This window comes from Sinocyclocheilus grahami, unplaced genomic scaffold (genome assembly GCF_001515645.1).
Source record: "Sinocyclocheilus grahami isolate Dianchi unplaced genomic scaffold, SAMN03320097.WGS_v1.1 scaffold194.1, whole genome shotgun sequence".
NCBI lineage: Eukaryota > Metazoa > Chordata > Actinopteri > Cypriniformes > Cyprinidae > Sinocyclocheilus > Sinocyclocheilus grahami.
Window position 1 is genome coordinate 992621 of NW_015505373.1, and position 22730 is coordinate 1015350.

A 22730-nucleotide genomic window follows, 5' to 3' on the forward strand; every position below is an offset into this window, starting at 1 on the left:
AAGATTTCTGACAGAAAGAATTAAAAGAATTATCAGAAGAATTGTCCAAGAGTCAAGGATCACTTGTGGAGAGCTTCAGAAAGACCTGGAATTAGCATGTCCAATTGTTTCAAAGAAAATAATAAGTACAATAAGTAAAGCACTCAACCGCCGTGGCCTGTGTACACGCTCACCACGCAAGACTCTATTGCTGAAGAAAAAGCATGTTGAAGCTCGTTTAAAGTTTGCTGCACCACATTTAGACAAACCTGTGAAATACTGGGAGAATATAGTCTGGTCAGATGAGACAAAAATTAAACTCTTTGAATGCCACAATACACACCATGTTTGGAGGTCAAATGGCACTCAAATCACCCCAAAACATCATGGTGTGGCACTGGCAAAATTCATATAATTGAAGGAAGGATGAATGGAAAAATGTACCGAGACAATCTTGATAAAAAGCAGCTGCCATCTACCAGGATGATGAAGATGAAACAAGGGTGGACATTCCAATACAACAATTGCTCATTTAGAAATATCGAACTTCACTTTTAAATAATCTTTATTTCAAAGCGAAGCTGAGAAAAAAATTCTACAGGGATTCAAGTAGATCAGTCAAACTGCTCTCAAATAACAAACACGCAAACGAATTTGATGAAGAGCACGCCAAAATGCACGTGAGGTTATATCTCCACAAGGAGATTTAAGGCCCCGATATACTTCAAACAAAGTTCTTTTTCGTTCTTCGTTTGGGGGCAAAAAGTAGTTTGAAAAGGCTGAACGACGGTATACTGTTTTCAAACATTCCAACACCCCCGCGCTGCTGGAGGCGGGGTTTAGATTGAGTATGTAAATATGTGTATTCCCTAAACACAACAACCATGGCAGCTGTGAGAGAAGAACAGTTTCGTAAACATCTGGCAGTAGCATTGATCTATTCAATGGCAAAGAAAACGAGCAAGAACAAGCGATGTATAATGCTTTGCATAACTCCGGGTCGTTGACACCGTTTTTTTGCAGTTTCTTTCCAGGAATTAAATGCCTCCTCCGAAACTTTAAAGTCTGTCCGTGAGCGATCGTACAGGTGCGGATACATTTGTACCAGCTCAGCTATTCAACACTCCAGTGTATTCATGTTGCTCGTAGCTTGGTGGTGTTGTTGTTTTGGATGTTGTGCTCCTGTCTGACCTCTGTGGAATGAGTAATGAACCGGGAAAAAAAAATCTCACGTCAAAGAAGGTGGAGTTCCAGAACAACTAACACGCCCCCGAGTGCATAATCGCCACGGACCAATGTTAGCTCAAAGGTGTTTAGGAGCCAAAACCAACTCCCCCCAGTTTCGAACTGCCGAAGCGAACTCAAAACGAACTTCGCTTCGGCCTGATTTTGTTCGAAATTACATCATATCAGTTCGTTCTTCGATTTCGCTTGAAGTATATCGGGCCTTTACACTATATCGCACAGTCCCAGATTGGACTGCAAGAAAACTTGCGTCCATTGTTGACTATAGACAGGAAGGAGTCAAAAATAAAACCTGCTGCCTGACACCAGTGTTGGGCTAGTTACTCAAAAAAAATTATATATTACTTATTACTAGTTACTCCTTTAAAAAAGTAATATTATTACTTATTACTTTCTGGCAACAGTAAGTAGGTACACTACTTTTCTTTCACACCCCACATAAGTTTCATAGGCCTATCCCCATAAAATTCTTCTCAAATGTTTCTGGCAATATATTTCTGCCTCATCATTTGACCATAATCCACATTGGATCGCAGTCAGAAGTTATTACAAACACTCAGTGGTGATTAATAGTAACGTTTTAGTAAAAGTGTTGTATTAATCTCATTAATTGTCACGTGTAGCTTGAAGCTAATTGTAGCTATAGTTTCTCTGTTACCCATATACGGATTATATTCCATGTATTTTATTCAAAATAATCATAAGTCAAAGTTCATAAGAAAATGTTTCATTCTCTAAAAAGATTTTATACGGTTTATCAGGATCAGAGGGATGTGGGCAAGCCATGTAATGCCACGACTTACACATCAGTGTTCAGATCATCTTTTCTCCTCACAAAATCAATGTAATGGCAATATTTCCGTTCACTGAATGTAAGCTTTTTCATATTCCATATGCCTGCTGCTCTGGTGACTTCACGTGCCTTTGCAAGTTGTGAAAATAAATCTAGCAATTATTGGATCGTTGGACTTTAAATCAGTAGGGGTTGAGGCATCACAAGTAACTAAGTAACTAGCTGTTTTAGGGATAGTAACTGTAATATTATTACTGAAATCTTATTAATAATTAGTTACACTACTAGTTACTGCAAAAAGTTATATTGTTACTGTAACTAGTTACTAGTAACTAGTCACTGCCCGACACTGCCTGACACAATGTCTTTTGTTATAGGTGATGATATCTGGTGGATTGGGCAAATATGCCAAGGATCCAAAGTTTGTGACGGCGACAAAACACGAGATTGCAGATGCTTGCGACATGACAATTGATGAGATGGAAAGTGCTGCTAGCAATTTACTGAACGTGACGCTAGGCCACGGGCCGGAGGCAGACGAGGCGGGCCTGTGTCAGAACAATCTGCGTGACTACAGCGATGAGGAGACGGACACGAGCAATAAACGCGAGGAGGATCTCGCAGACGAAATGATCTACGTCTCAGTATTATAGTAACGAATTCAAAATGCCCCAACGAAACTAAATAATGTAGAAAATGAATGAATGAGGTAATTGTGCCTTTAAATGGGAGTGTCATGGAGCGATCTGCTGGCTTACATGAACCAATAGATTTGGACCTTTTCATTTAGTTAGCAAACCTTTTGATATCTTGGGAAATTTCCAGCAAGATCCAAATGTGATGGCATTGCCAAAAGTGTTTTCCTCTGGACCTTTTAAGATCCCTAACCAACCTAAAAGCCAAAGTCCACTTGGTCAAAGGTACCAAACAGCATTTCTTCAGACCCATTCAAGACACTTTCACCATTTGAGTCAAGAGTTTTATTCACATACAAGGCTATTACAATGGTAAAAACTTCACAATGATAACTCCTAGTTGGGTAACTGAACTACGTGGATTTTAAGTCTTTCAAATTAAATGTCGCACAAATGTGCAAGACATGATTGAATGTCTTTTTCCTGTTTTTCCACATTCAAAGTGTCTTGGTTGGTGACATTTGCCATCTTTGACTTCAAATCTGCTGCATCACATCTTTGTGTGGCATACAGAAACGCAAATTTAAATTATGCACGAATTACCGGTATATGGACTATGGAGCTCTGAACTTCATTTGTGTTTCATAGAGAAAAAAAGGCTTGAAACAACAAGGTGAGTGAATAATTTTTGGATGAATGTAAGATAACATAAATGGAAAGGCGAATCATCCATACTCCTGTTCTCACATGATGAAATAATGCAAGATGCCAGTCTTGGTGGTGGAAGAAGAGTACATTTATATTATTTCCCTACACCGGTCTGAGTAAATATGGCTGTAATATGCACAAACTAAGGCATTTAAATAATCACTAATTACACTGCAGGTCAATATAATATGAAACCATTCATGTTCACATATTAATGCATCACAGATTCATAATTTTAAGTGGACATGTCATTGACTTCAGGTACTCAAACAGATCTTGCAAAGGGCTTTACACAGCAGCACCGTCCAAAAGCTGTTTCTGCTTCCTTTATTGGGAGCAAATCTCACTGCTGTCTGACTCTCTGAACTCTCAGAGACACTGCGATGGAAACAGCAGCTTCTTTCTCTAGTAGTAGTTGTTACTAAACATATCAAAACAATGAACGCTCGAGTCATAGTCGACCTGAGTGTGTGTTACTGTTAGTGTGAGCATATCTGCCTCGATACTGATTAAACCGCTTTGGTCCTCCTGTTCCTTCAGCTGGTCACACAGTAACTTGTTTTTATTTCTTATTTATTTTCTCTCTCATTGGTTCTGTAATTGATAATGAGGTCTACATCTCACACAACGGATGACGTTTGGGCTTATATAAAATAATAAATATTCACCCAAACATGCTGTCATCATTTACTAACCCGAATGTTCGGTCCAAACCTGTATGGATACTCAAGTGTTCGTGATTCAAAAAGGAGAAGTGGTATAAAAGTATTATGAAAATAGTCCATACAGGTTGTGTGCTATATTGTTGTGGCTCAACAGCGTTGAACGAGGAACAGTCCAACATCAGCAGGCTATTTGATGGGATCGTAACATCGGCCCTAGCCGCTCCAGCTGTGTTCATGAATGTTCGATGTTAAGTTTGTGAACAAATCATTCTTTTGAGTCAGATCATTTCAATTCATTGACCCGGCTGAACTACTTTTATAATCTTTTTTTTATTAAGCTTCAAGGCAGATGTAACATCATACAGGTTCAGAGAGTAAATGATGACAGAATGTTGATTTTTGAGTCTGTAAAGAATAACGGATAATTTAGCACATGCTGTGTCTAAACTACTGTATGTTTGTCTTTGTGATGTTAAACTGTTTGATGTAAACCACCAACCTTTCCTTTCTAAATTTAGCCCTTAGAATAACTCTCAACTGCCTTTAAGATACTAGACATTAAAGAGGATCTATTTTTAACAAAATGTCTGATTACAAAGGCTTTAAAGTCATGCATGTTGAATGAATGGATAAATTATAACAGTGTTTTAATAGCAAAGCAAAACTGATTTCCTTTCATTTTGAAGGAACATATGGTTTCTGTCATAGTTTGAGAATTATCCCGATATGAACTAAAATAGTTATTTTTGTTTTTTTAAATGGTCTTTTACCTATAATTAAATAAAGAAGGTTTTCCTATGAATTAATTAGTAGAACAGTCCATTTCTCCTGTGCATTTTTACCCCTTGTTTCTGGAGAAAGCAGAATGAGAGCCGGCTCGCATTCCACAAGGTTGTAAATGTATCGGGTTACCATGAAACCAGGGTCTTGTTCGGCGTCCTGGGGTGTTACAAAGTATTTGTGAAATCTAGCTAACAAAATATATATTGTGTGTTGGAGTGGTCCAGACGCTACAAAATGATACATCATAAGATTGTGTGTAGATTACTGGCATTATTGCAATGAAGATGAAGGTCATTGTGTTGTGCGAATGATTATTTCAGGTCTTGCAAGTGTCAGTCATCTGCATGGGCAATATTTGGACATTTATGAGGACATTTAAATCAATCATCAGGAGACTTTTATAATTTAATACTTTTATTCTTTTTGAGAGGTACAGTTATTATTTAAAAGATAATCATCTGTTGTAGTGATTTTACAAGCATTTTCAATCTGTTAAAACTGGTCCACTGTTTGTTACATTCTTTTTCTTACTCTATTATAATTGAAATATTTAAAAAAATCCATTGTACCAGAATAAAAACACAAGTCTAAAGATTCTCTTTTTTTCTCAATGTAAACATTAAAGAGTTATTTGCATAGATACTTGGTTCCTACTGTAGGCTCAGCAGCTGAAATGTATTATTTCTGATTATTAACACATCATAATTGTGTCAGACTGATAGTGTGGAAATGCAAACTGGAAATATATATGCTGCAAATGGCTCTTCTTTAAAGTGTGTGATATTAGTACGTTTCATTAAGACACTTATGGAGGGAATCTCATGAAAATGATCAAGATCATGTCTGGTCATACTTCAATAAATGCATTAGCAATGATTCATTTTAATAATGCACTTCTGAATTTAAGACATACTGAAATCAGTCACTTTGTGGATGAAGCTAAGCTGCCTAAGACTGAAGTGTGGTTTGATCATGTGGCAAAATGATTCATTTAAACCAGGAAAATCTGGCCTCCCAACTGTTCCCATTATTTGAAAGTCTAAACACGTTCTCCTACATTACCATGGACGGCCAAGTCAAAGCCATCTTATCTCTGCGTTTCGAGAGTCGTGGGCCGGTAAACAGGAACTCCAGGGTCCTGAAGCCAGGGAATCCCTTTAATGGCATCCGCTGCCTTTTCAGCGATCATTATGGTGGGGGCGTTCAGGTTCCCGCTCAGCATGCTGGGCATAACGGAGGCGTCCACCACCCTCAGCCCCTGCAGACCGAACACACGCAGAGCAGGGTCCACCACCGCCCTGCTGTCCGAGGCGCTGCCCATTTTACACGTGCAGGACGGGTGGTAGGCACTGTCTGCCTTCTGCCGGATGAAAGCATCGATCTCTGCGTCGGATTGGACGGCGGGGCCCGGCTGCACCTCGGGGCCTCGGAAAGGGTCGAAGGCTTTTTGAGCAAAGATTTCCCGTGTGAGCTTGATGCATTCTCTGAACTCCAACATGTCTGTGTCTGTGGGACGTGAGGTGATGGAGAACATGAGGCAGTGAGAAACTACACAAGAATCAGTCAAAGCATATAATGTAGTGCTGTCAAACGATTAACCGCGATTAAATCGCATCCAAAATAAAAGTTTTAGTTTACATAATACAGTATATATATGTGTGTGTACTGTGTATATTTATTATGTATATATAAATACACACACATGCATGTATACATTTCAGAAAAATGTTCATATATTAAATATATTTATATATAATATAAATTATATGAACATACAGACTTAAATACATGTAAATATTTTCAAAAAATACACTGTGTGTGTGTATTTATATAGACATAATAAATATACACAATACACACATATATTATGTAAACATATACTTTTATTTTGGAATGCGATTAATCGCTTGACAGCACTAATATAAACAACTTCTGACCATTCAGGTTTAGCTACTAAGTTTCGCCTACGGTTACTGGGTTTCATCTCAATATGCTCAATATGTTTGTAGATTTTTCTTAATATAGAAGAATCTACAAACTTTTGACTGATATTGTCGTAAGGTTCTTAAACGAATTTGGCATTTAAAAAAGTAAGACAATGGACCTTTTTCACATTTCTGGGTTTCTCAGCAGCGGAAAGTGTCATAGTTGGGTAAATTTGAAGAGCAGTGAATGGGAGAGTACCACAAATATATTTTTTGCATTCCCATTTGCTCAAATAGCAAAAGAAAAACACCACGATAGTGTTTTCATGACTTTCAAAAAAAGGAAAAAAATTGAGAGAGACTGATATCGGCAGTCAGAAGAGAGAACGATGTCAAATTTATCGTCCCTCCCACATTAGAAACACCCTCGCATTAGCGTTAACTCGTTTTTATGTAATTTGATGCAAATGTGATATAATACAAAGTATAGTGTTATAAATGTACATACATTTAAAAAAAAATAATAATAATAATTATATATATATATATATATATAAACTTTCAAGGATTTACGATGCTGATGACCGTTAAATGCATCATCACAGTCTTGTGAAAAGGGTCTATTTAAAACGCACAAAAATTCAGACAGGAGGAAACTGAAAGTACTTGTATCACTGAACAATATTTGTTTCTAGACCGCAAAGTGCAGAATTGAACAGAATAACTATTGCAACACTTTTGAAATGTGAGAGAGATACATTTACCAAAACAAATTTCCATTAATAGCAAGAAATGGGAAAATCAGTGGGAAAGAATCCCTCTCTATGAGTGTGTTGGTTGGTTGGTTAATTATTATGCTCTAGCTAGAAAATGACAGCTGCACAAGTAGATTTTTAACTCTAATCACAGTTTTTTATTATATTACTTTTATCGCGATCCTGTAATTTAATTAAAGACAAAAATAAAACAACTAAAATTGAAATGTGGGATATTGATTACATCTTGTAGGATGTGGTACAAAGTCCCCAATTTGGGGACTGATGGTTACCCTCGAATCTACAGCTCCATTACACAGCACAACTAAAACCACTCTCGTTCCTGAGGCCTGAGCTGCTCTAAACACGTCAGATCACAGCAAACGTACCGGTGGAGAGGTAGTTGGGTTGGATGATAGGGTGGGCAAACGGGTCTCTACTCTTCAGTTTGAGCCACCCAACACTCGTGCTCCTCATGGGTCCAACATGAACCTACACACATCACAGAGAATGCATATAGCATGAAACAAGTGTGCATAAGAAAATGCGCCATGAGGGCAAAGACTGAAGCAGGACTCTCTCTTAATATCATCAGAGTGATGGAAGTCAACATCTACTTCCTCGGCTGTGGGTGAATTAAAGGGGTGTTCACACATGCAATGTCCAGTATTTGGTCACAATTAGAACATTATTTAAAATTTCCTAAACTGTTTCTTTCAACGTTCTGCTAACATTTTCACCCAAAATATAATGCTATTTTTTTTATATTCTAAGAATATTAACATGTCTAGTTTTCTTGTGCTTATGACATCATTTAAAGGTGACTAAAACAATTATTACGTTTTACTAGTTTTATTTCACATAACATCATTAGAACATTTAATTTGAATATTTTAAGAACATTTTCTCACCTTTATGGGAATGTTCATCAAGTAAAAATACCATCATGAGGACATTCCAAGAATGTTGTTCTTAGAACGTTTTCTCTCAGTGTTATGAGAACGTATATCAAATATTAATGAAGTTAAAAGATCGTTCCATAAACATTACTTTTAAGAACATTTTGTCATAACATTTAATGTTTAAAAAACATTAGTCCTGGTTTGTCTGTCGGCAAACATTGATGTATTAGAAATCACCAGCATTTTGAGGCAGTGTGATTCACTAATAATCTTGTTTATGATATAATTCACAACACACTACTGTCGTTTATGTACAAACACATTTCTCTGCAGAAGGTGAATGTTAGGTTACACCTGCTACACTAAAGATACAGCCATTTATTGGACCTGTGTGAACGCCCCTCTACATCATGTGACTCTTTAGGCTTGACAACAGAGAACACAGATAGTGTTTGATTAGCAAGAGTCACAACAGGCAGAATTATGTAGTCTTTAAAGTACTCCAACCTGGAAGGCCTCGATCTTGGATTTAACACGGCCGTGATCGATGACCTGAGAGGGCAGGAAATGGAACTGAATATCAGGATGAGGAACACCGGGACGACTACGAATGAACCCGCCGCTCTCCAGATGAGCCGTTGCACCGTAACCTGCAGCAAAACACAAGCGTCTTAATGTCTGGAAACGGTCCATGTTCTTGACATGCTTTGTGAGATGCACACAAATAACCAGAGCTCTCACAGAACGCTCAGATTCATTCATTACCTGTGAATCTGAGAAGCCATTCCAGGCCGATCTTCACCATGTGGAAGGGCTTCTGGGCTTTGTAGAGCGTGATGGGTTGAGTACAGCGATGCTGCACATATATCTCCAGATGATCCTGCAGATTACAGCCCACACCTGTGAACACACGACCACCATACCGTCACAAGCAGAGTCCACATTTGATGTTTTTGTAAAGATTTTTTGTTATCAGTTTTAATCCCAAATTCACTGGCAGCAGTCCCCCATTCCTACAGATCACTACTCATTTCAAATAAACAAGTCAAAACAAAACGCAGCTGCTGGGAGAACAGCAAGCTATGCCAATAAAAACAGGTTTGAGACCTCAGCTTGTATCTTTCTGATCTCCATGTGTCTAGTGAAAAAAGATAATGTTTGGTTTATTGTTGTATACCATTTTAAATTCTGTAGACTATAGACTTGGGCTAACATTAGTGTTCCTTGGAGCAGTTATTAGGCACACATTTTGCCATGGAGCCTACTGTAAATGTACCTTATGACTACTAACTTAAATTAGCAATTGAAAATGGTATTAAAAAAAAAACTGTTAAATAAAAAGTAAAAATGAAAAATAAGCTATTCTTTACAGCAGGGTTCCTCAAATCTTTCCCTGGAGGTCCAATGCGCTTCAGAGTTTAGCTCCAACCCTGATCAAACTTACTTACCTGTGATTTTCTAATGATCCTGAAGACATTGATTATTAACATGCTCAGGTGTATTTGATTAGGATTAGAGCTAAACTCTGCAGGAAAGTGGATCTCGTCGGCCAGATTGGAGGATCCCTGCTTTACAGGCTAAACTTTACAGGTGATTTGCAGTGAATTCTAGAATATCCAAGGTGAAGTACATAATGTTTGATGTTGAAATCTCCCCAGATTAATGCACACTATTAATGTGTGCATTTGTTTTTAATTTAGAAGTTTAAAAAAGACTTTTATCACTGACTAAATTGCTCTGGAAAAAGAAAGTGTTTTCTAAAGATTGACAAGAAATTATGACTGGAGTGACAAAGTGACCAAATAAGTGTATTGGGGTCGCTTCAACCTGCTGACTTAAAAAACATCCAGCGGCAATCGCAGATATGTGCGAAACTTTGGTATGAATGAGAAGTGGGAAATATGTACGATACTTGAATTAAGAAACTTTATAGAAGTATTAATAACATCTGGCAAGGATGTCCCCATGTGATAAATTGAAGCATCATGTTAATTTATGCATGAAGAAGAACCTTGCAGGGCGTGGCCAACGTCCGAACAGATTCAGTGCCTTTCCGCCCTTTTCGCCTTTGTGTTAAATCGTGCTCCAAGTTGCGCACACACGTTGCACCATCAAGCGATCGGGTCATCCAGAACTCAAATATTTAGTTGAAACTTCGTGACTGCCAGAGATCTTCAAAAGCCTAAAGTCTTGCAAACTCAGACTCTTTCAGAAGAACTGCCAAAGCCTCTGTGTCACCAGGAAACCCCATTCATCACCAAGCTCTCCCAAAGACGTCATCCAAACAACAGATCAGCAACCAATCAAAGGCGCTGGGATTTCCTGAAAAGCCAGCAACTGGAAAACTCAGCTCAGCTGTCACTGAAACGTGAGTAATAAACAAAATCTCTTCATCTCTTGCTGAACGGTTGCTGAACTGAGTAAGCCAAGTCTCTGCTTTTATGAGTTTTCTCAGGTTGAAGTTAAAATACTCGTAGAAAACAGTATTGGAACTTTGGGAACTTCCTCAGAATTCCGTTAAAATCCTCATCCTCTCAACCGTATGTGTGTGTGCTTTCATTCGTTTAGTTTAATGTAATCTAGAATAGCCAATAAACTTTTGTTTCATTTATAAAGAAGTACTGTCTTGTGTCGTGAATTTTAAAGTTAAAACTCTGCCCAGACCCAGTTACCTAGCTCGTATCTTATAAATGATCACAAGCATTTATTAGCCTTTGGCCAGGGATAGTACAAATATTCAAACTGGTAAGATATACTGATGTTAACATCTCGCTGGACGACCGTTGATAAAGTGTAAACTATACATTTTGGAATCAGTTCAATCAGGTTGATCTTGAATCTTCAGATTCGATTCCCCCTCTGAAAACCTGAGCTAAAATAAAAGAGTTGAAATTTTATTACATGCATGATGAGCTCACTGGGTCGTGGACGGTGGAACATCCTCGCGGAAGAGCAAGAGGCCCTAAGATGGAGGGAGCTGCTCTTCGGGAGATGGTGAAACGCACCACTCCCTCCCCCGAAGGAGGGCCGGGCGGAGAATCTTTTGTTTCTTTTTTCCCCACATTTTGGAATCAGTTCAATCAGGTTGATCTTGAATCTTCAGATTCGATTCCCCCTCTGAAAACCTGAGCTAAAATAAAAGAGTTGAATTTTTATTACATGCATGATGAGCTCACTGGGTCGTGGACGGTGGAACATCCTCGCGGAAGAGCAAGAGGCCCTAAGATGGAGGGAGCTGCTCTTCGGGAGATGGTGAAACGCACCACTCCCTCCCCCGAAGGAGGGCCGGGCGGAGAATCTTTTGTTTCTTTTTTCCCCACCACTGACTTCACGGTCAGTGGTACCCAAAACCTCGACAAAAGAGCAGTTTCTTCTATCTCTGGGTCCCCAGAGCGGACGGGGAGTTGTGGACAGGCCAGTCTCGGATCACACTCACCCTCCTCTCTTGCCAGTGAGAAGCTGTGTCATCTTCGAGTGCATCTGTCCCCAAGATTGGTTTGCAGCATTCGACCTGAAGGACACGTGATTTCATGTTTCGATCCTTCCATGCCACAGGCCATTCCTGCAGTTCGCGTTCAAAGGACGAGCATATCAGTACTAGGTCCTGCCCCTCGGGCTGTCCCTGTCGCCCCGTGTCTTCACAAAAGTTGCGGAGGCAGCCCTTGTTCCCCTGAGAGAGCGGGGCAACTACCTCGATTACTGGCTTATACTAGCTCAGTCTCAGGATCCTTTGTGCGAACACAGGGACTTGGTGCTCTCGCACCTCAGCCAGTTGGGCCTTCGGGTCAACTGGGAAAAGAGCAAACTCTCCCCGACGCAGAGGATCACTTTTCTTGGTATGGAGTTGGATTCGGTCGAACAGACAGCATGCCTCACGCAGGAACGTGCTCAGTCGGTGTTGAAGTGCCTGAATATGTTCAAGAGCAGAACGGTGGTCCCACTGAAACAGTTTTAGAGGCTCCTGGGGCATATGGCTGCGGCAGCGGCAGTCACGCCGCTGGGACTGCTTCAACACTGGCTTCACGGCCACAGTCCCAAGGTGGGCATGGCAACGCGGCACTTACCGGGTCCAAGTCACACAGGCCTGCCGCCAAACCTTCCCCCGTGGTCAGACCTTGCTTTTCTCTGGGCAGGAGTGTCCCTGGAACAGGTCTCCAGGCATGCTGTGGTTTACACGGGCGCTTTCGAGGCAAGCACGTGCTGGTCCGAAGTAGTGTTCGATCCAGATTTGAAATTCGACAAGCAGGTTAATACTGTGGTTAAGAGCTGTTTTTTCCAGATCTCTGTCTGGAAAAGTCTCTTGCTCGATTAAAACGTATTTTGTCGATGACAGATTTAGAAAAGGTTATTAATGCCTTTATATTGTCTCGTCTGGACTATTGTAATATTTTGTATGTGGGGTCCTGTCAGACCATTATTTCACGCTTACAACTAGTTCAGTATGCAGCAGCTAGGCTGCTTGTGAGTGCTAAGAAAAGTCAACACATCTCTCCTATCTTGGCCTCACTCAGATGGCTACCAGTGGGTTTCAGGATAAAATATAAGGTTCTGGGGTATGTGTTCAAGGCAGTGCATGGAATGGCTCCTGCTTATGTGTCTGAGCTGATTATTTTCCGACAGTCATCTAGGTCTTTAAGATCAACAAATAAGTTGTTTCTTACTGTCCCACGAACTCATTTAAAGCTGAAAGGGGATCAGGCCTTTGCTGTTGCAGGTCCAAGGCTTTGGAATAGCCTACCATCTGAGATTAGAGAGATTACATCCATAAATGTTTTTAAAGATGGGGTTAAAAATTATTTCTTGCCATTAGCTTTCAAGGAGTTGGGATAGTATCTGTGTTTTTATTTGGATTGTTTGTGTTTTATGTATTGTATGTACCTGTATGTTGACTGTACAGAACTTTGGTCTACAGGTGCAGTTGTAAAGCGCTTTATAAATAATAGGAATGAATGAATGAATGGTCCGCACGGACAACACTACGACCGATGCGTACATCAATCGACAAGGTGGTCTACGCTCCTGTCGCATGTCATCTGAGGTCGCTTTGTACATTCACATTCCGGTCCTGCTTGTGGCACCTTACTGGCCCAACCGGAACTGATGCTCCTTGTGACAGCCCCTCCTTGGCAGATTCCTCTGAGGAAGGATCTACTGACTCAGAGACGGGGCACCCTATGGCACCCGCATCCAGACCTCTGGAGGTTCTAGTTGACCTACCCCAGGAGGTAGTTGACACCATCGCTTCGGAGAGAGCACCGTCTTATGAGACATACTTACGCCTTGAAGTGGAATCTGTTCGTCGAATGGTGCTCTTCTCACCGAGAAGACCCCCGAAGATGCCCGATCAGAGTTGTGCTGTCCTTCTTGCAGCAAGTGTTGGACCGAAGGCGGTCTCCCTCCACCCTTAAAGTCTATGTGGCTGCTATTGCTGCCAAACACAACCCCGTGGAAGGAAAGTCGGTAGGGAAGCATGACCTGGTCATCAGGTTCCTTAGGGGGGCGAGAAGGTTGAATCCTCCCCAGCCCCCCTCTATACCCTCTTGGGACATGTCTCTAGTGCTCAAAGCACTACAGCAGGCCCCATTTGTGCCATTGCAGTCAGTTGAGTTGCAGTTTCTATCAATGAAGACTGAAGACTCTGCTCCTGCTTGCACTGGCCTCCCTCAAGAGGGTAGGGGACCTGCACGCATTCTCGGTCGACGAATCGTGCCTAGAGTTTGGGCCAGCTGATTCCCAGGTAATCCTGAGACCCCGGCCCGGCTATGTGCCCAAGGTTCCCACTACGCCCTTCAGGGATCAGGTGGTGAGCCTGCAAGCGCTGCCCCCGGAGGAGGCAGACCCAGTCCCTAGCTAATCATTTTGCAAATGATTGCAAAGATACTATTTAAACTGAACTGAGCTGGATGATGACATCACTGAATTTAATGATGAACTGCCTTTAAATTAAAAATTAGGGTTTACTATTGTCATTTTGCATTACTGACAAACTATTTTCCTAATTAATGCTGTTCAGTTGCACTGACACAATCTGTATTGTTAAAAGCGCTATATAAATAAAGGTGACTTGACTTGACTTGACTTTGCTTTATCCCGTCCGAGCCTTGAGATGGTACGTAGACAGGACGCAAAGCTTCAGGACCTCAGATCAGCTCTGTCTGTTATGGAGGCTGGCAGAAGGGGAATGCCGTCTCCAAACAGAGGATGGCCAAACACAAGCGAGATCTCTCTAAGCGAGATCCCAATCCCTCCTTCAGGGAACGAGGGTTACATACGTAACAGAGACGTTTTACGCTCTTCAGCTGCAGTGTGCAAACCATGATAAATTATTTGCTTTCCACTGGAATACTTTAGTTTTTGACTCTTATCTTCTTTCTTCAATGTGCCCAGTTTGTCCTCACAACAAAAACAATGTAAGTGGGTTTTGAAAGAAAGGATGTTCTGAGTTCAATGAAATGTGCTTAATGATGTTTTAAATTAGTTTTTTGTTTGTTATTTTTAATCACTGGATGCTAGAAAAATCATTTTAGAGAGAATAAGTCGTTTTAAAAAGTGCTTTAGAGACAAATTAAAAATAAAATGGCAGTAAAAAAAACTTTCATTTGCTGTGAAACAAAATGACTCTTTTTTTGCGGTCAAAATCAGATGCCCAAACCAGGGACCTTTGATTTGGCCCACCATGCCATATTACAGAAGGAGGGAAAAAGAAAGAAAACAAACAAACTATAATTATATTATATATAATTTATATTTTTGTTTTAATATTATTCAGTCTTATTTTTGCATTAAAATGTAAATAAATAAAAAGTGAATTTGTTTAAAAATAACTTTTTAAAAATTGTTTAAACATTCAAACATTTAATTATTAATTTCATTTATTTTTATCCATTTCCCCTATATAATCATGACTAATGAACCTGCTGCAAGTTTGGAGTGAGGGAGTGAGTGGAACAGGAGCTCTAGTGAACTGCGGCTATTTTACACAAAGTGGTACATGATGCAAAGCAGTTTCAGGGAAATCATTTCACTGCATGGCAATCTAGTGAAGTTGTCAAAAAAATGAAGAAAAAAATCTTTATTTTGCTTCACAAATTTGTTTTGGTGGATTAAATGGTAAAATGTATTTCTTTCTCTACAACAATTCACAAAAAACACATTAATAACATGCAAATGGTGAAGCTTCTTGGCACTAAAGCATCTGTTCAATTGAACTGTTATGAATAGTGATGACATTTATTAAGTCAAGTGAGGGTCAGATGTCATTCTTATATTGTGATTTATGTATCATGTTGCATTCTTAAGGTCTGCCTAAAATCAAAACTGACCCAATTTATTTTCTTATAGCATGTTACTTGTCTTACTGTGAACATCTTTCTTTGGCCTCGATCTTTAATCAAAATGTCAGAACTTGTATTTCCTGTGATATGAATCACTTGTTGTCTACGACATATGCGAGGTTCAGACAATCTCATTCAGAACTGCTACATCATTACAAATTTGTAATTACAAATATATTTAACGTAGTAGAATGAAGCAGGGTGAGGCTGAAAGCCGTCGAAGCGAAACGAGGCTGCTGAACGAGTGCGACACATGGCTCGAAAGCAGCGGAGCTTTTATGCCGCCACAGTTGACTGCTTCCACTCCTTCCGGTCGTGCGTATGTGGGGTAAAGCAGCGCTGTTTTATCACACTAGATACATTTGAAAGTTCTGTTATAATGCTACTCTGTGCGGTCGTCACTGGTCTATTAAAACGCATAACATATTAAAGCATCTTTGGTGTTTCCATGTTTTCTTCAAAACAAAACCGCAAATCGAGGGGTTAAGACGTCATTAGCAGGCGACACAATGACACTATGGACACGCTCCGTGTCTCTAGTTAAAATTGCTTATTTCTCTGGATTTAAGTAGTAAAATATATAACACTGTTCTAGTGGTTTTTGGATATTTTAATAAAAAAAATCTTACATATTGTGCCTTTAAAGGTCCCATATTGTCAAAACTGAAATTTCCTGGCTTTTTTCACGATAATTGAGGTCTAGGGGCTATTTAACTACCATATTAGTTTTAAAACAGTCAGTCCAGAGGAAAATTCACATAGCCTGCATAAAGTAGCTGTGATTTTTCCCGAACCATTGTGACTTCTGTTCCGCGTCCATGCCGTGGAAATGGATAATATAATTAAACTTCTTATTCTATTAGGGAAATATCATATACATAAAACAAAATGTATATTGACTGTACCAAATGGTAGACTATTTTCCACTGATCTGAAGTATATTACGACTCTCTGACTTCAATACAGAACAATCGAAAAGCTGTAAAGACATCTAAGCTGCTGAAAAGGATACTTGATGTATTAGAAACATGATTGATATGTGATATAAGATGCAGAATTTGGTTTTATTGTTTTACAAATTCAAATGTCTTTGTATTCCCCATTTGTTAGCTCAATAAAAATTTTTAAAAAACATTGCGTCCATGCCATTGCTGAGCAACAACAACACGGAAACATGTCAAAAAGGTTAACTTTAACCACGAAACCAGATTGGCCGACCTGTAACGTTACACTCTCACTCAAAGGATGGATGATCTGACAGGATTGCTACTATGAGGTGGATCACATCTAACGTGTATAGTAAACACAAACTAACCGTGTCTATCTAGTCATGATGAAGATGTATATACATTTCAATTTCAGCAGGAAACTATTTTTACAGCTACATTATTGTTCCAGCCACAATTAATCACAACAATGTATATACAACTACAAATGATTACATATAAATAGTCAGTTTGTTGTTTTACACACATGCACACAGACATTATTTCATTCACGACATAACTGTTAGTCGTGAGATGCAAGAAACATAGACATATGGCAAGAAATCTGTAGATGCGCCCATAACAACAAAAGACAATACTTTATTGAACCTTTTCTGATAAGAAGTGTGCGCTGCAAACGCAAGTATTTTTGACGATCGATTCTGTCCAGTCTGCTCGTTTTATCGCGTTTAACCACAGCTGTCGTCAGTTTTTCTCAAATTTCTAATTTGAGGCTGTATTACGTCGATTCTGGCACCCAACATCACAACAAGATGATATTTTAAGCTGCTTATGTAGCCAAATCTGCGCTGGTTTGAATGGGCCGCCTCCAGTTTCCCATTTGTTTTGCTTAGGGCTGGGAATTGAATCCAAAAAGAATCGATTCCTTGATTCCGAGGTGTTGGGAATCGACTCCTCAATCAGAGCCTTTTTCAGTTCAACAAAGCTTATCTATGGGTGCCTCTCAAACGGAAGGCTGCACACATTTAAATTCACGAAAATAAACTGAAAGAAAACGAGTCCGTACTGAGATCATCTGAATTTTACCATTCAGTACCATTCACCTCCCTCATGCTTGCTAAAAGCCGTAATTACGAGAGTTGTGAGATAAAAGATTATTTTTATAACCATTCGCCTCCCTCATGCTCACTAAAAGTGATTAGAATTCTGATTAGCTTCCTGAATCCGATAGATAGTTTTAATGAACCAGTTCAAAAAAACGATTCAGAGGTTATTTTACGGTGGAACTGGCTTGTCCACAATTTTGAGCGCTGCACGACAGAATAGATCATGACGTGATCGAGGGTCTTGATCTTATTTCCATCTAAAATACTTTTTTTTTTTTTTTTTTACATTTCTATCAGCCAATGATAATTATAAAAGAAAATGTCCCGAGCATAGATCAGTGGCCCAGAACGCATCTGATTGACAGATAAACCACGAGCTCTATCAGTTATTGTTAATGTTCTGGTTATTTTGTTTCAGTGTACAGTTTGTTAATTTTGTGCAAAGAAAAGGCCTACAGTTAAAGTAAACTTCATCATTTAGCTGAACTGTGCACATTTATTTTAGACACTTCATGTCTTGTTCAATTCATGCGATAAACGCATGTCCCGGTTATAGCTGTGGGCTATGACTAATTTCACGGGGCAAAGCAGACAAAATTATGTCTACACAATTAAATTAAATTAAATATATATAATTTGCAATTAAAATTACATACAATTTATGTATCGTAATTTTTTTTATTTACAAATAAAGCTTCATATTATGAGAAGGATACTTTCTACGACCTTTATCCTGCAGTCATGGTGAGATTATAGGTGCCTTCAATCTAAAAAAAATAGAATCGAAAACAACAGTGAGGAATCAATTCTTGGAATCGATTCCAGAACCAGCAATCGGAATCGGTTCCACAAATTTCGGAATCGAACAGCCCTTTTTGCTGCCACCAGCTAGCGCTGTGACGTCGGCTGACCCTAGTTACCTGTGGTTGGCCTGGCCGTGCGTCACTCAGAAAACAACAGGCCAATCAGAAGAGAGGCTCATGAATATTAATTAGACAGGCCAAAATCGACCTGTTCTCAGCAGAGCTCCTGAGGGAGAAACCTAAAATAAAACTCCAGAAAGGTGTAAAATATGTGACCTTTAAAGGTACAAAAGTTATTGATTTCCTCTTTTTTTTTCTTTTGTTCTTTGATAAACAGACATCACAGCAGCTGGTTATGATGTTATTTGGCTGCTATTACTTTAAGAGCTGCCGTTGATGTGACGCAGATCTGACACGCATGCTTGTAGTTTCATTCACGCTTTAATATGGAAGGAAACAGGCTACAGCGTGCGCCGCCGTATTTGTGCGTGCAATTGTAGAGCACGTGTTACAAGCACAGTATAACAGCTGACAGGACAGGAAAATTTGTTTTTACTGACATATAGCCTGACAACCTCTTATCTGACCACAGTTCACTGATGTTCTGCTGAAGCTCCTCGTCACCTCGTTACTGTTTCCACGCTCGTTTAACTCTCACCTGGCGCTGAGGTGAAGTTGAGTGTGCATCTGAAAAGTCTCCTGTTTGATGTGGTCGCAAAGATGTTCTGCATCTAAATAAATGCAATTCTTGTCAAAAAAAAAAAAAAAGGAGACCGAAGCTGCAGTTGTGAGTGGGGTGGCCAACCCAAGCTCCAGCCCTGCGTTAAATATTTTTAATACATTTCTATCAGCCAATGATAATTATAAAAGAAAATGTCCCGAGCATAGATCAGTGGCCCAGAACGCATCTGATTGACAGATAAACCACGAGCTCTATCAGTTATTGTTAATGTTCTGGTTATTTTGTTTCAGTGTACAGTTTGTTAATTTTGTGCAAAGAAAAGGCCTACAGTTAAAGTAAACTTCATCATTTAGCTGAACTGTGCACATTTATTTTAGACACTTCATGTCTTGTTCAATTCATGCGATAAACGCATGTCCCGGTTATAGCTGTGGGCTATGACTAATTTCACGGGGCAAAGCAGACAAAATTATGTCTACACAATTAAATTAAATTAAATATATATAATTTGCAATTAAAATTACATACAATTTATGTATCGTAATTTTTTTTTATTTACAAATAAAGCTTCATATTATGAGAAGGATACTTTCTACGACCTTTATCCTGCAGTCATGGTGAGATTATAGGTGCCTTCAATCTAAAAAAAATAGAATCGAAAACAACAGTGAGGAATCAATTCTTGGAATCGATTCCAGAACCAGCAATCGGAATCGGACTAGATTCCACAAATTTCGGAATCGAACAGCCCTTTTTGCTGCCACCAGCTAGCGCTGTGACGTCGGCTGACCCTAGTTACCTGTGGTTGGCCTGGCCGTGCGTCACTCAGAAAACAACAGGCCAATCAGAAGAGAGGCTCATGAATATTAATTAGACAGGCCAAAATCGACCTGTTCTCAGCAGAGCTCCTGAGGGAGAAACCTAAAATAAAACTCCAGAAAGGTGTAAAATATGTGACCTTTAAAGGTACAAAAGTTATTGATTTCCTCTTTTTTTTTCTTTTGTTCTTTGATAAACAGACATCACAGCAGCTGGTTATGATGTTATTTGGCTGCTATTACTTTAAGAGCTGCCGTTGATGTGACGCAGATCTGACACGCATGCTTGTAGTTTCATTCACGCTTTAATATGGAAGGAAACAGGCTACAGCGTGCGCCGCCGTATTTGTGCGTGCAATTGTAGAGCACGTGTTACAAGCACAGTATAACAGCTGACAGGACAGGAAAATTTGTTTTTACTGACATATAGCCTGACAACCTCTTATCTGACCACAGTTCACTGATGTTCTGCTGAAGCTCCTCGTCACCTCGTTACTGTTTCCACGCTCGTTTAACTCTCACCTGGCGCTGAGGTGAAGTTGAGTGTGCATCTGAAAAGTCTCCTGTTTGATGTGGTCGCAAAGATGTTCTGCATCTAAATAAATGCAATTCTTGTCAAAAAAAAAAAAAAAGGAGACCGAAGCTGCAGTTGTGAGTGGGGTGGCCAACCCAAGCTCCAGCCCTGCGTTAAATATTTTTAATGCCATTAAACTTGAAAAATTAATCGCACACATTAACACGCAAATTTTGACAGCACTAGCTTTAAAATTTGTCAGATAACAATGCGAGCGTTGATGAGTGTCATTTGCTGCAGATGCACTACTCACTGAAAAACACTAAAAAATAGCATTAGTGGGTATTTTATAATCTAGATGGGGAAAAAAAATATTTTTGCTAACATTTTCAGTAAAAATTTCAGTAAACTAGTTCATTCAGGAGCCTAAAAAAAACACCTAACCTTATACTTACAATTAAGTACTCTCCTGTCATCTGGATTATAAAGTACCTGATAACTGCTATTTTTAGAGTTATAAAGTGAAAAAGTATAATAAAGTGTACTTCTTTTCCACAAGAGATAATAATAATAATGCATTACTAAAATCTTTCACAACTTCTGTTTCATGCCTACTTTAAAGTTAACAGCCAGTTTGCCAGTAAAGCCCATTTTACTCCCTCGCTAAAGCCAGTATTTACTCGCATGTTAACTGTGGACCTGGTCTGAAGTATCTTGAAGATACATCCCGTAAAGAAGGAAATGGGGTCACCTGGAAGATGCTGTATAACGGGAATATCATGTTTGCGAAGTTCATCTGCGTTTCCCACTCCAGACAGCAGGAGGAGCTGTGGGGAGTTTATGGCTCCACCGCTGAGAATGACCTCCTTATCAGCAAACACCTGAAGTCAACGTGAGAGACATTCACATGTTAGCAAATCACTCATCTGTTTTTATATAACATCAGCGGAAATGATTGAAAGATTGAGTCCCAAATTTGCAACTGTGACATATTATGTAGGTTAATCACACAGATTACACAACCTGCCTCCTGAAAATTTTTCACAGTCGCAACATGATTCTGACAAAGTCTTTAGATGTTCAGAGGAACTCATCTCATTTAGCATCCTGTCTACTGAGGTTCCATCATCTGGTTGGTTTTCTGTGCTACCGCACAATAGCATTGTGAATGTTTGAAAGAATAAAAATGGCCAAAGCATTTGCTCGGTTATGTCTAATCAGACACGGCACACACAGTTCTCATTTGCACTAAATTGTATTATGTTAAATGAAATTACATTTGTAAAGTGTTAAGTTAAAAGGTTAGTTCACCCCAAAATGAAAATTAGGCTGCGTTTTACTCACCCCGATGCATCCTAGGTGTATATGACTTTCTTCTTTCAGACGAGTCCAGTCGGAGTTATAATAAAACTTTTCTTTGATCTTTCAAGCTCTATCGTTGCACTCAATGGGTGTTGCATTGCTTCGGTTCAAAAGACGTGAAATAAAAAGCACCTTTCCATAAAAAAAAGTGTCTCACATGGCTCCGGGGGGTGAACAAAGGCCTCCTGTAGCGAATCGATGCGTTTTTGTAAGAAAAATATCCATATTCAAAACGCAATAATCACTATAATCTAGCTTGCGCCAGCAGTTGTACACAGAAGCAGCTCTGGGCGGATGACGTATGGGGTCAGCGCTGCGCATGCGCCGGTGAGTCTCGTGAAAACCAACGTTTGTTTACAGGATCAAAAGAAGCAAAGATTCCTTACTTTAGCAAAGGAAAACCAGTCTCCTCTTGGCTTATATCAAAATCCTCCGACATTCTTCTTTACAAATCCACATTTTGTACTTCTAATTAGTGACCACTGTTTTGTTTCGATCTCTCCGCGTGCGTCACTTCTGAGCGGTGCATGCGCAAAGCTGACCTCATACTCATTCCCCCAGAACTGCTTCCGTTTTACAACTGTGAGCTCAAGCTAGATTCAAGTGATTATTACGTTTTAAATATGGATATTTTTCTTACAAAAACGCATGGATTCGCTACAGAAGGCCTTTGTTCACCCCCCGGAGCCGTGTGAGACACTTTTTTTATGAAAAGGTGGTTTTTTATTTCACGTCTTTTGGACTGAAGCAATGCAACACCCGCTGATGCATCGG

General features: G+C 39.5%; 2 protein-coding genes across 2 annotated transcripts in view; one reads left to right on the forward strand and one right to left on the reverse strand.

Moving 5' to 3' along the window:
* The window catches only part of LOC107594982 (voltage-dependent L-type calcium channel subunit alpha-1D-like), a 112418-nt gene extending 107755 nt beyond the window's left edge, over nucleotides 1-4663 (forward strand). The window contains 1 exon segment of the mRNA XM_016285228.1: nucleotides 2395-4663. Coding sequence (XP_016140714.1) covers nucleotides 2395-2670 — 276 coding nt within the window. The 3' untranslated portion in view covers nucleotides 2671-4663.
* A 799-nt stretch (nucleotides 4664-5462) lies between these two features.
* Nucleotides 5463-22730, reverse strand: part of LOC107594972 (choline dehydrogenase, mitochondrial) — a 36572-nt gene continuing 19304 nt past the window's right edge. Inside the window, exons 4-8 of the mRNA XM_016285220.1 lie at nucleotides 21346-21475; nucleotides 9156-9290; nucleotides 8898-9040; nucleotides 7878-7980; nucleotides 5463-6314 (exon numbers count right to left, since the gene is read on the reverse strand). Of these exons, the coding sequence (XP_016140706.1) occupies nucleotides 5896-6314; nucleotides 7878-7980; nucleotides 8898-9040; nucleotides 9156-9290; nucleotides 21346-21475 (930 nt within the window). The 3' untranslated portion in view covers nucleotides 5463-5895. The remainder of the gene's footprint in view (nucleotides 6315-7877; nucleotides 7981-8897; nucleotides 9041-9155; nucleotides 9291-21345; nucleotides 21476-22730) is intronic.